Consider the following 13,509-nt stretch of genomic DNA (forward strand, 5'->3'; position numbering starts at 1 on the left):
TTACCCAATAAATGCATAAAAGGCAAAAAAAAAAAAAAAAAACATTAAAAAAAAAAATTAATGCCTCTTAATTTTTAGCCATTGGTATTAAAAATTGTATCTAGTATTTCTCTGGGTAATGGTATTGAGTTAAATAAAGTATGAAATAAGAATCATGACAACCTTACTAATAACTATACTTGTCACTTTTTTCCTGCTCTGCTCGAGAGAGCTCTGTTTCTATGCTGCCATACTCCACCAATGATGTCACCGGAAGACGATCACTTTGATTTAAACGTAACAAATTCTGTTAATGTATGGAATAATCATGTTTTTGTTTTGCTTTTTAGATGAAAACCTTTTGTAGTTTGTGCACTTGTGCAACCATTGCAGAATGTCATTTGATTAGTCCTCCTTTGGGTTGTAGCTGCAACCATGAACTGTCTCCCTTCATGGATCGAGAAATGGTGTGACACGTGACCAGGCTGTTAGAAGTCATAGCTTACAAATATCACAGCAAATGTTGGCCTAGTCTTTTGTTTCAACCCACACAGATGTTGCACCAATCAAATTACAGTACTGACACTGTCAGCCTGTACCAGAAATTCACGCCCATTGGAGAACACTTGGTTGTCTTTCCTTACCTCCATGCGTCCCTCCTGCTCCAGCGGTTTCATCCCTGCAAAGATGTCTGGCTCCTCCTCCTGGTGGCTGTCTGTCAGCTGTCTGTCTGCTCCCTCCTCTGAGGCAGCACTCAGATAGTATGCCTGATAGTCATCTTCACCAACAGTTTCTCCTCCTGCAGCTCCGCCTGCTGCCTCAGCTCCTTGGTTAGCTAGTCCACCTGCAGCTTCTGCCCCACTCCCTGCTGCTGCTCCAGCAGACGTCCCCTCTCTGCAGCCCCGTGGTGACTTGGCAGATGTTTGAGTGTTACCTGATCTTGCTATGGCAGTTGAGGTGGAAGGCTGGTTACTGCCAGCTGAGTCTACATCTTCATCTTTGTTATGAACAGGCTCCACTTCCAGCTCTGCTTCCTTCTCTGCAGCACAGGGCATGTCCATAACAACTAACACTGTCTCTTTGGAAGGGAAGCAAGGTGGAGCAGACTCTGCAGCGGGCAGAACAGCTGAGGCATGGCTGACACGCTTTGTTTCAAACATCTTGCTCCCTCCGCTGCTGTTGCTGTACTTGCGTGAGTCTCGGAGCAGTGGGCTTGGGGAGGGCAGCATCTCTGGTGGCGGAGGGAGAAATTCAAAAGTGTTGCTAGCCTCAGCCCCCAGAGCCAGACTACAACCATCGTCCAAGCTGAGCTCAGCCAGATCCGGCTCTAGGGAGCTGTCCTCACTGCTGGTCCTCCGCTTGGCACTAGCATGCTTACCCCCTCCTAACCCTCCACTTCCTCCAGGACCTCCCAGAGATGCCCCCTTCCCAACTCCTTGTGTTAGTTTCAGCTTTCCTCCAGAGGAGGAGCCTGGCCCTTTATACATGCACTTCCCTCCTCCATCTTCCAGGGCCAAAGAGACACTCCCTCCCAGACGAACCAGCATCCCTCCCCCTCCACTCACTGACAGACCCTTCCTCTTGGTCAGTATGGTCTCCTTGGGTCGCACTGCTACCTCCTGTGGATGACCACTTCCTCTTCCTTTATAATCTCCCCCAGCTCCGCATTCAGCTCTGCCCCCCCCCCCTGGTTCAAGAGGTTCTCCCCCCAGTCCTGCAACAGCTTTGACTCCTCTCTGGTGCTGCACTGCCCTGGACCAACAGACTGTGGCACTCTTCTTATCAGCGCTGCAGTAAGTGATGCCATCCAGTGGGTAGGCCACTTCCCAGTTAAAATAGCAGGACTCCACAGCAGGCTTGAAGCCCTGGAACAGTTTATCCAGGGACTTGCGATGTTGTCCCCGCTTCACTATCTCTATAACTTTCAGGTGCCATTGCTTGAGCTGGCCTGCCAATTCTAGACGCCTGGAAGACATCATACACAGTCATTATTTTCAGTCTCTACTTAATATTTACCCTTAGCTTAAATATGTCTTCAGTTCAATTTGCTATAAATGGCAGATACAGTATTTCAACACATTCTCATTCATTACAGTCATTCTCATTCACTTTCTTATTCTAAAAGCAGTGTGTGGTCTGGTGTCACCAGTCTAACCTGCAGGGGCTCATCGTGGGGTCGAGCACCGCCAGCCTCCATAGCACCACCATCTCATCACACATGCTGGCACAGGCATGAGCTGCCACTTCTGACTGGCCGTTGCTGCGCCCAGTGTGGCCACTGGCACTGCTGTGGGATGCTGAGGTCCGAACACTATACCACCAGCTGATGATCTAGACACATGCAGTTAGACAATAAAGTGAGGTGTGTGTCAACGAATGAACAGTAGAACGACTGCCTTTTTATTGAAAGCCCACATATAAATTCTATACAAGGTTGGAGGTCTGACACATTGCCAGCACAATGTACCGGCATATATAAAACTTAGTAAGCTGTCATTAATGTAACAGAGATCTATATTTGGGATGGGCAATTAATCAAAAATCACTTGAAACGGACATTCAGAACCTCTAACCGATGTAATCTTGCCCATGTCGGTTATTTCGGTTATTTAAAAATTATGTTAATCCTTTCCCCACCGAAATTATTTAGAATCACCAGTCTGAGAATGCTGTTATGATCTGTTACTGTTGCACCAGTCTGTGACTGGTGCTACGGTCTGTGACTGGTGCTACAGTCTGTGACTGCTGCTACAGTCTGTGACTGCTGCTACAGTCTGAGAATCTGTGACTGTTGTTACAGTCTGCGACTACTGTTACAGTCTGTGACTGCTGCTACAGTCTGTGACTGCTGCTACAGTCCGAGAATGCTGTTATAATCTGTGACTGTTGTCACAATCTTTACATCAGTCTGTCTTTATATCAGTATATCTGTCAGTTATTTCGGTTATTTGAAAATTATGTTAATCCTTTCCCCACCGAAATTATTTAGAATCACCAGTCTGAGAATGCTGTTATGATCTGTTACAGCTGCACCAGTCTGTGACTGTTGACTGCTACAACAGTCTGTGACTGTTGCTACAGTCTGTGACTGCTGTTATAATCTGTGACTGTTGTTACAGTCTGCGACTACTGCTACAGTCTGTGACTGCTGCTACAGTCTGTGACTGTTGTTCCAGTCCGAGAATGCTGTTATAATCTGTGACTGTTTTCACCATCTTTATATCACTGCAGTCATTTTCTCGCCCCAAACTTATGCAAAAATACATTCGCCCATAGGCGTAATTTATGGGGGGGATGGGTGGGTTGCAACCCACCCAATAATTTAAACCAGCCACCACAACCCCCCCAATATCATATCATAATTATTTAAAATGAATGTTAGGTATTATAAACACGACAATGTGGTAGATTTTCTCAATGGCAGTAAAAAAAAAAAAGTGACTGGTCTGCGCCCCCATTTGACTCGTGGTCTAATGTTGAATGAATGAAAGTTAGTCCTCCTCTCTGCTGTGCTGTGTCTCTTAGCTGTTATTTAACACAGCCTGCTGCTGCGGGGCAGACGCTGCTCGGACCGGGCGGTGCTTACGGCGGCTCGCTCAGCTTCGTCGCTCGCTTTGACAAGAAAGTTTAAATAAAAAAAGTCTCCAGAGAGTTTGGACAGTCGTCTGATTTTACCAGAAAGTTGGCAACACTCATATAGTGGTCTGGAAATCTCACGATCTAGTGTGTTTGAGGCGAGCCGACGGCGGCGTGTTCTTCATAATTCGTCCGGGTTCGGAGTGCGGGGTGCGGACCCAATTGGATGTTACACCTGCATAACGCGCCTGAGTGTGTGTGTACGTGTGTGTGTGAGTGTAGCCTATACTACATGCTGAAAAGAGCGTCATAGGAAGAAAGATCAGAGTCCAAAGTGGCCGTGTTTCTGCTAAAAACCCGCCGGACCGAACCGAAACCAGCCCAGTGTTTCCCCGCACACAAACACACACAGTGATCCACACGTTATAGCCTAAACACACACGTACACACACACAGGCACGCACACAGTAAAAAAAATGTAAACAAAAAAAGACAAAACAATGCTGGGTCTTTTGTGTCAGTAAATAGGGTTAGGCAAAGGCGTAAACAAACTTTTGGTGCTTTTACGTAAAGTAGGGCAGTGCCCACACAGAATGGGCTAATTCACAGAGACAATGAGATAATCACACTAGTGTATTGATAATCATCAGTAAAGCAAAGAATGCAAAGAATATAAAATTTAGTTAGCAAGTTCAAAAAATGACATTTTGCTGTAATGTAAGCAAGGTTAAGTCCATTATACAATCCTGTTGGATTGTAAGGTGTGTTGTATCGTAAAGTTGTCTTATTGCTTTGAGGTTTATGGTTAAAACCTTTGATAGTTTGTTATTCTGTGTGTTCTTTGGACGAATAAACCTAAACCTAAACCTAGTTGTAAATGTGATTTATGCTATATTTTCACTAGTGATCTGTCTCTCTACCTGAGCGGCTCATGCAGCCTGTGTCACTCAACCCCCCCAATGTTCAACTCAAAGTTACGTCCTTGCATTCGCCAGTGATGATCTAAACTCCATATTACACCAGTGATGGCATAAATCCATGTCATAACTATTTTAAGTTACAAGTCATGTACTAAAGTCAAAGCTAACCTTATAATTCCCCAGTTCAGGGAAATAATTACTATGATATACAGTGATTTAATTAATGTATGTGTCACAGCAATGCTTTGAGTTTGAGGTCCAGTACTTTTTCCTTATCAGACATCTGACATATAGAGTCTATAATTTTAATATTATCTTTATCATTAATATCATAACACAGCAGTGATGTGGAAATTTGACATTTTTTTTAAATATTCATCTATTATTATTGTTTTTTGGGATGACCGAATAATATAATTTTAACAATAATAAGACAAGTTATTGATAATTATTTCTATATAATTATTTTTAGACAAAGGAATTTGTTTTTTAGAACAACTGATAAATTAGTCAAAAAAAATAATCATTAGATTATTTGAGGAAAAAAATAATCGATACGCGCAAGTATTCATATAAATCAGAAGACGCAGTAAAATTCAAAATGAGGCCGTGTGTCAAGCATGTCAAGTGCAGGGAAACATTTGTATTTTAAATTTGAACCACTCGGTCTCATTGCAAAAAATGTAGACATGTTCTTATCTAAAATGAATGACATTTTTTTCATGAGTTATGAAAATAGGTGTGCTCCATAAGACCAATGAAAAAATGTTGATTATATGTTATCTATACTAAAATATATTATTTATCCTGAAGTAAGCCCCCAGCAGAAAAATGCTAGGGCTGGGAGATGAGCTAACCACTACTGCCAACTTCAGGTGAAACTGAGCAGGAAGACGATCTGGAGTGAGTGTCTGATAAAAACTGTGCTCACTGTGATGCAGCTACAACAGCTATCCTGGCCACTGTTTTTTAAAGTCGTGCTGATGCTCTCTGCTGCTCCGTCATTTTTCTCTGTGTGCTGTTAGTGTCCTCTGTTCATGCTGTGAGGTTATCAGTTATAAATTTGCTTTTCACTATGTGAATAGTGTCCAGAAATAGTGGCGTGAGAGGGTTTGAAGTGTCTGCTGCATGAGTCTTATAGTCAGTGCATCAGAACTGGTGGCTGTACCAGGTTACCTGCACCAGTGTATGTAGAGTTCAAAAATATGTACACAGCTCAATTTTTACGTGCACTTCCGTGTATATGCAGATTGTATTTTGTGCCCTGCCTGCATTATTGGCTGAGGACTATATAACACTACCAAAAGGCTGCAGGCCATAAAGGTCACAGCAAAAGAAGAGTAAAAGCTGACAGAGGGTAGGGGCTCTGCAGATTCATACACTCCCACACACTTCTACTGGGTTGTAAGTAATAATTGAGAGATTACTTCCGTGTGAGTCTTTGTAGTTTGTTTTTCTTTTACAAAAACCCTGCATAGTATACTTTTAAGTCTGATGCCATGTCTACAAGAACAGTTTTAACTTTTCAACTCTACTTAAACACCAACATGTTCACGTCTGTAGTTTTTAAACTTTGCAGTGGTTTACTTTTAGCAGCTGAAGCTTGGGTCGTGTAAGGACATACTTGTTCATAGGTGAGGCACTGCTCAGTGAGAATCTCAAGCAGTGGGGCTGCATTGCTGTCTCGTCTCTTAAGCATCTCCCTGACGATGGACAGAAGGTTCCAGATTCCTTCTGGCTCTCGGCCCCTTAGAGGTCTTAGTAGGCATGCCCATTCAGCAGCAGCTGGCGGCTCCGTGGACGAAAGGTACATGGAGTTTACGTCACTGTGGTACACAAACACACAGCACTGACTTTAGTCAAGTAACATTGATGGACATCAATCAAAAAGAAAGAGGGAGTGAAAGTAAAATAATAGAGTAAAAATAAAGACTCAAGAAGATGAAGCTATTTTTTATATTGTTAATAGTTTCTGGACAGCATGTGAAAGTTCGTGAAGTGTTTGGGTATAATCCTAAAATGTAAAATATTCCTGCTAAAGCCTCCCAGAAATGCTTAAGGAACCATTTTGTAAGACAGGCAGTGTGTACCTGAAGACAACAGGCGAGGGCCCACAGAACTTGTGCAAAGTCTTTTTGATGTTGTCGCTGAGGGTCGACTCATCCAAATACCAGGTGCTCTGATCAGACGCTGAAGGGCCTGCTGTCGGGTCTACACACATCATGTAATGATAGTTTAAGCTTTCACTTTCTTTTTCCAGAGAAAAGTTTGACTGAAATGATAAAAAGTTCTCCTTTGGCAATAATATCAGACTGCACATCAGGACAGCTCAAGGTAATGAAAACAGATTGACAACAATCCATTGTCATTACTTCCACTATACCTGGAGCTCCACACACAGTGTTGATGGCAGTAGACTGAGAGGACAGCAGCTCATCCAGCAGCCGTTGAGCTGTGGGTAGGATCTGGAGACACAAAACTGAATGAATAACAAACTTGCTTCGACATATATGCAGCATAAATCATTTAAGTATCATACTTGCATTTTGTTCAATATTTTGGTTATTTGAGTTAAAGGCTAAGTTTTGTGTATTTCAGCCTAGACCCTTTTTCTTCTATTTTTTCATTTTTTGCGTCTAAAGGACTTTAAAATATGTTGAAACTGGTCCAGTATTAGAGAGAAACAGGTTGCATGTAACAATTCAGGGCATTTTCACACTGTCAATTTACTTCAGTTAAAAGTGTTTTATCTCTGAAAAGCTCAGATTATTATTCTAAGTGTCTGACAATTTATGGAAATGATCCCTACAGAGATTCAGCTTTTATTCTCGCACTCGCTCAATACTGGACCTATTTCAAAAACTGTTATTTTCTTTAGTCACTCAATTACAAAAATATGGGAAAATTGGGTCTAGATTGAAAAGACTAAACTTTGCCTTTAACATCTGGTACAGGTGGATGTTACCTGCTGAGGCAGCTCACTGATGAGGTACTGAGCAAACTTTTGAAGCTGGTCCCTCTGTAGCCTGGACAAAGACTCAGAAACTGGAGCTCTCAAACATACTGCTGATGCCTGCATGCACACAAACACGCATGCACGCGCACACACACACACACACACACACACACACACACACACACACACACTATAATGAGAAACAGTAACCCAGTGACCTCAGTTAACAAGTTAAGTTTAAGTTTAAGTTTAGTTATTTATAAAGCACCTTTAAGAAGACAGCAGTCGATCAAAGTGCTGTACATAGGATACATAAAAAGTAAATAAACAGATAGATTACAATAAAAAAACAATAAAATTAAAACAGCGAAATGAAAACAGTAAAAGTAGAAAAACTGCAGTGCCTGTGATTTGTGTGCTCTTTTATGAAATGCCAGGGAGATAAGATGGGTCTTTAGGGAAGATCTAAAAGCCTCTAGGGTCTGGGAGGTTCAAATATGGAGGGGGAGACTGTTCCAGAGTCTAGGGGCAACCGCTGCGAAGGCCCTGTCCCCTCTAGTCTTCAGTCTGGTTTTGGGGATCTCCAGCAGCAGCTGGTCACAGGACCTTAACGGTCTGGTTGGGAAGTGACGATGCAAGAGCTCAGACAGGTACAGAAGGGCAAGACCATCGAGGGCTTTAAAAACGATTGAAAGAAGTTTAAAAACAATGCAAAAGCGGACCGGAAGCCAGTGAAGGCACACTAAAACTGGTGTGATGTGGTCGCGCTTTTTCTTGCCAGGGAGGAGTCGAGCAGCAGCGTTCTGGATAAGCTAAGGGCAGTTGATAGATGACTGGTCCAAGCCAGTGTACAAGGAGTTGCAGTAATCTAATCTAGATGTAATAAAGGCATGGACAGTCTTTTCAAGATCGACCTTTGAAAAATAGCACTTGGTCTTTCCTAAAAGACGGAGTTGTTAAAAGCTTGTTTTTACAATGGCACTGATCTGCTTATCAAATCAAAAATATCAAAAATAAAACCAAGGTTTCTAACGACGGACTGAAAGTTGGAACTCAGAGGGCCCAGGATATCAGTAGAGCAGGTTGTGGAGGTGTTTCCTCTGAACAGGATGATTTCCTTCTTAGATTAATTAAGTTTGAGAAAGTTTGCACTCATCCATAATTTAACTTCGCTAACCATGAAAAGTCTGAATAGAATCCTTGCCTGGCGACCTTAGTGGGATGTAAATTTGGACATTGTCCGCATAGCAATGAAAAGAAATGTTATGTTTCTGAAAAACACCCCCAAGTGGCATACACAAAAGAAAAAGGATAGGACCCAAGATGGAGCCTTGAGGGACTCCACAGGTCAGCGGGGCCACATTGGAGGAAATGTGGCCTAACCGCACAGAGAAGGTCTGCTCTGCCAGGTAGGACCTGAACCAGCAGAGGGCAGAGCCTGTGATGCCTACATAATGCTCAAGATGCTATAGGAGAATTTCATGGTCTACGGTGTCAAAGGCAGCAGACAGGTCTAGGAGCATCAAGACGGCAGGACTACCTTAGCTAACAAGTACATTATATCTGTGCGCATTCTTTAAAATAAAAGACAAGTTTAACATTCCCAGGCATCATATTCGCTGTATCTCAAGCTCAGGTCAGCCAGAGAGGCTTACAGTTCCCTCTAAACAACGCTCTCATATGGCGTGTTTCCACTACATTGTACTGGTTCTATTCTACTCTACTCTACTTGCCTTTTTATAGTTTTACATTTGGAAAAAGTACCAGGTATCGCAGCATGTACGGCCAGCCGTTTAAATAGGAAACTCTGAGTGAGTGAGTGAGTGAGTGAGTGAGTGAGTGAGTGAGTGGGTGAGTTTGCACCACTGCTCAGTGTGACTGATGATGTAACGTTCTGTTTCCCCACTAGTCATTGCTCTTTCAAAATAACAGGCGCGGACACGGTGGACAGACTGACAGATGCTGACAGTCCTGGATTACTATAAAGTTAATTATCATTTTCTGTAACCACTGTAGAATGGCAGCATGGTGGAAATAGCAAACTGGAGACCTGACAAGCTATCCGCGGTCATTATTCCAGCTTTGGATTGAGGAGAGAGAGGATCATCTCATCAGTCTGTTTGAGCAGCAGCTGTGTCTGTAAGACACGAGCCTTACATTTAAAGCATTATTAAATAATACGTGTTACAGAGTCAGAACGGGTAGCGCTGAGCCTTAATAAGAGAAGAAGAAAATCCGACACTGATGGAAACTGAAGTGAATATTACATGTTAGTGTTGCCATAATGACAAAAAAATTCTGATTGGTTATCAGGGGCGACAGGACGATTCACAAGGGAAGATGTGTTAAATGGTCAGCAGATACAACTCCAGACAAAACAGCTCTCCCCCGCTGTGTGACTGTGTCCAACGTTAGGTGTACTGGTCTCCATTTAAACATGTATTTAGGCTACATGAACTTTGGACTGGACTGCAACAACACTTTTATTACACCAACGGTTCTCAACCTGGGGATCTTAAGGCCTTCTTGATTTTAAGGGGTGCTAAAAACTTTAAAAAATGTATAAAATGAACAGTAGGCCAGTATTTCATAACTTTCTGCAAAGATAACTAAATCAAAATTAAAGTAAAGAAGTCCCTGAAGGAGAAATGTTGGGAACCACTGTACACGGTCCAGCCATATACTAGGTTTTAACCTAGTCCTGTTCTTAAATAAATGATCATTATATAGCTTTAAAGGTTCCTTAAAAAAAACCATTATTGCCCATCATAAATCCAAAGCGAGAGTCAAAGTGATGTTTTTAAGTTGCTTATCTTGTATGACCAAAACCCATGCTATCCAATTATTCATTTTTTTTGGTATTTCCCCTGACCATAACTTTGTGTGGTTGTCAATTTTCTGTCAAGACTGACCCATTTCCTTCTCTTCTAATGTTGATGCTGTGTCTGATACATCCTGTGGTCAATGAATACTTTTGTTTGGTTTTCTGCTGATAAAAGAGTATCAACTGATGTGATGAAATGGTTATAGAATTTGTTTGTGGAAACATAAACTCACATTGTGGATCCTGAAGAGGCAGAGCGCCACCACATGGGCACACCATTTGGCACCAGCACCACAGGTGCAGCTGCAGGAAGTAATGCGGCAGCGGTCAAACATGACCGCCACATTGTAGGCCCCTTTAGACTGACCAGCTTGACTGGAAACCACTGTAGCACTGAGATGGAAGCCTGGTGTAACAGTGAAATTCACAGGGAGACAGACAAACACAGAATTAGGGAAAACAGCAGGAATGGGTTGGACAAGGACATAAAAACACTTTCTGAACTCTGTACTGTTTTATTTAACACACTAAATTTTATGAATTTACCATGTATTGATTATTGAAATGGGCTGCTGTTACAGAAATTTGTAATGTACTAACTATACAATATACAATTTATAGATACCACGGAAGTGAATGGAATGGCTTAATATCAAACGTTACTCAACTGGTACCTGTCACAACTACAAGCTTAAAGGGGAATTCTGGTATTTTTCACTCTATGTTTCCATGTTTGGATATTTGAATGATTCTTTTTTACCACGGGTCTTGGAATCAATCCAGTAGATCAGCTGAGCCAGTAGCTGCGACGCATCTTCAACAGTTTTAACGTAATCCTGTGGGGCAATTGAATATGGCAAAGTTTTGTCGTTCAAAAGTGCTTGTTTTTCTCAGACGTGCTCTTATTGTTATACTAAGAGTCAGAAACGATAGTGACCAAGAGTAACCTTGGTGTTGACCCACAAACAGTTTTTATATCTATATATATATATATATTGCATGTAAATAAATTTACAGCACTTACTCAACAGATAGTTGCCTGTTTGGTCCCTGTGGTCTTGGTTGCCTCTTCCAGTTTATTTTGGGCGCATGAAAAAAAGTCTCTAGTTCAGCCCAGTTGATAAAGAAGGGGAAAATCCTCCACTGCAGTGCTACAACGTGGGGGACTTTCTGTGGTCTCGTCTCCGGAAACATCACAGCCAATGGTGTTTCACAAATCCCATTCTTGGCAACAAAGGCTTTCTTTTGCTGTAGCCATGGGCTCACAGCACACACACAAACACCACCAAATTTCTGGACGCAGCTGCTTCTCTGGCCTTTTGCCCCTCTCGCTGTCTGGCTTGGTCTTCAGTTTCTCTAAATTCTTCAGCTGTATGTTCTGACTCAAAGAGATAGGGGTGGCCATCATACTCAAACTGCTCATCCATGTTAGTGACATCGGCAAAATCTTCAACCATGACCTTGATAACGACTATTCTGTAGTTCTTCTCTGTAAACAACCAACTCCACACTCCAGCTCTCTCATAGCAACATCAACAACATGTTGTTGGTACAATTAGAAAATGCACAAACATTAATCATTGCTCTTTGATATCTCCTGGATACCTGTAACTCCAACGCAACAAACTCTACTCGCCACCCTTTCATAGCAACATCCGCCAGCATCCTCATAGAACACAGCAGTAAATCAAGATTTCACTGCGAGACTTCAACTTGGACAAGACTGTTTCTGGGTTAACACAAAGGTTACTCTCAGTTACTATCATCTCCGACTCTTAATATAATAATATGAGCATGCCAATGAGAAAAACAAACACTTTTGATGGGCGAAACTTTGCCATATGCAATTGCCCCACACAGGATTACGTTAAAACTGATGAGGATGTGTCGCAGCTCAGCTGATTTACTGGAGCGATTCCAAGACCCGTGTTGAGTCCGAATCATTCACACATCAATACATGTAAACATAGGGCCCAGGTTGAAAAATACTGGAATTCTTCTTGAAGTGTAGTTGACTGGTATGCCATACTGAGCAAAATATAATCGATGCTGTTATAGTTTACAATAGGAATGAAAGCTGTGCCTATCTATGTACAATAAGAGGTACATCCAAACCTACCAATCTGCAGGGGGTCTTTGACCGCCCTGATCCTGTAGAGCTGTTCTCCACGTTGGAATTCATCGGGACTCCCATTAGCTAAGCAGGAATACAACCTGCAGCAGGAGGAGGACAGAGGCAAAGAGAGGGCGAGAGGACCCACAGAGAATGGACAGGGGCAGTGAGAGAGACAGGAAGAGAGAGAAAAAGAAGAAAAATGTGAAGGGAAGATAAAGAGAAACAAATTGGCAGGTGAATCACAAAACTGAGTATCTCCACAGTGGTAAGTCCTGTTTATTCATCTATCCTGTTTAGATGATGTCAAAATGTATTTAAAGTAAAAAAAAAAAAAAAACCATCATATTAGGGAGGATTCAGTGACACACTGAATTTACACTGCATTGCTGGCTTTAATGTGTAAGAATGAGGTGAAGTAGAAGGGATAAATAGAAATGGGTATTATGAGTACAAATGTCATGAAAAGTCAAATAATACCAAAAATGTAAAAAGATGCGGAATGTGTTGAGGTTTGAGTTGATACTACACTCCATTGTTGGCTTAAATTTATTATAATGAGACAAAGCAGTTTGAGTACTTAGTAAAGTGGGAGTGGGCTTGTTCAGTACAAATGTTACTGAAAAGTTTAATGACAGCAATAATGTAAAAAAGTAGAATTTATATAGAATGTTGAAAAGCTGCCGCAACATGGCATTGCAGTAAAGGTGAATGAACAATGCATAAAAGATGAGGAACATTGTACTTTTAGATAGTGTCTTGCTGAAAGTGTTTTTTCAAAAGCCTGAAAATGTCTGAGTCCTGTAGCTGTTATGCTTACAAAGGAATGTACATAGCATGTCATAACAGAATAGTAGACTGAACTAGAAAATTTCTCCAGAAAATTTGACAGCCTGCTTCCACGCTGAGAACTTAACAACAAATCTAGAAAATCGATTATAATCGATTATCAAATGTGTTGGAAACTAATAAAATAATCATTTTGTTGTGTTGCGTGATTATTATGCGAGTTGCTGTGCCGGGGGACTGTTTACAGGAATGGAGGTGGAGAAGACGGTGTTTCAATTATCAAATAAAATCCATAGTTGCAGCTCTAGACTTAATATAAATAGCAGTAGCTATTAGATCAGAGTACAAATTC

General features: G+C 41.8%; 1 protein-coding gene across 1 annotated transcript in view; it reads right to left on the reverse strand.

Annotated features, from left to right (window-relative positions):
- LOC121954428 (zinc finger SWIM domain-containing protein 8-like) overlaps positions 1 to 13,509 on the reverse strand; it is an 89,528-nt gene that overhangs the window by 64,961 nt on the left and 11,058 nt on the right. The window contains 8 exon segments of the mRNA XM_042501922.1: positions 624 to 1,944; positions 2,135 to 2,310; positions 6,100 to 6,301; positions 6,566 to 6,686; positions 6,859 to 6,940; positions 7,441 to 7,548; positions 10,489 to 10,661; positions 12,375 to 12,469. Coding sequence (XP_042357856.1) covers positions 624 to 1,944; positions 2,135 to 2,310; positions 6,100 to 6,301; positions 6,566 to 6,686; positions 6,859 to 6,940; positions 7,441 to 7,548; positions 10,489 to 10,661; positions 12,375 to 12,469 — 2,278 coding nt within the window.

Source organism: Plectropomus leopardus, chromosome 15 (assembly GCF_008729295.1).
Source record: "Plectropomus leopardus isolate mb chromosome 15, YSFRI_Pleo_2.0, whole genome shotgun sequence".
NCBI classification, from domain to species: domain Eukaryota; kingdom Metazoa; phylum Chordata; class Actinopteri; order Perciformes; family Serranidae; genus Plectropomus; species Plectropomus leopardus.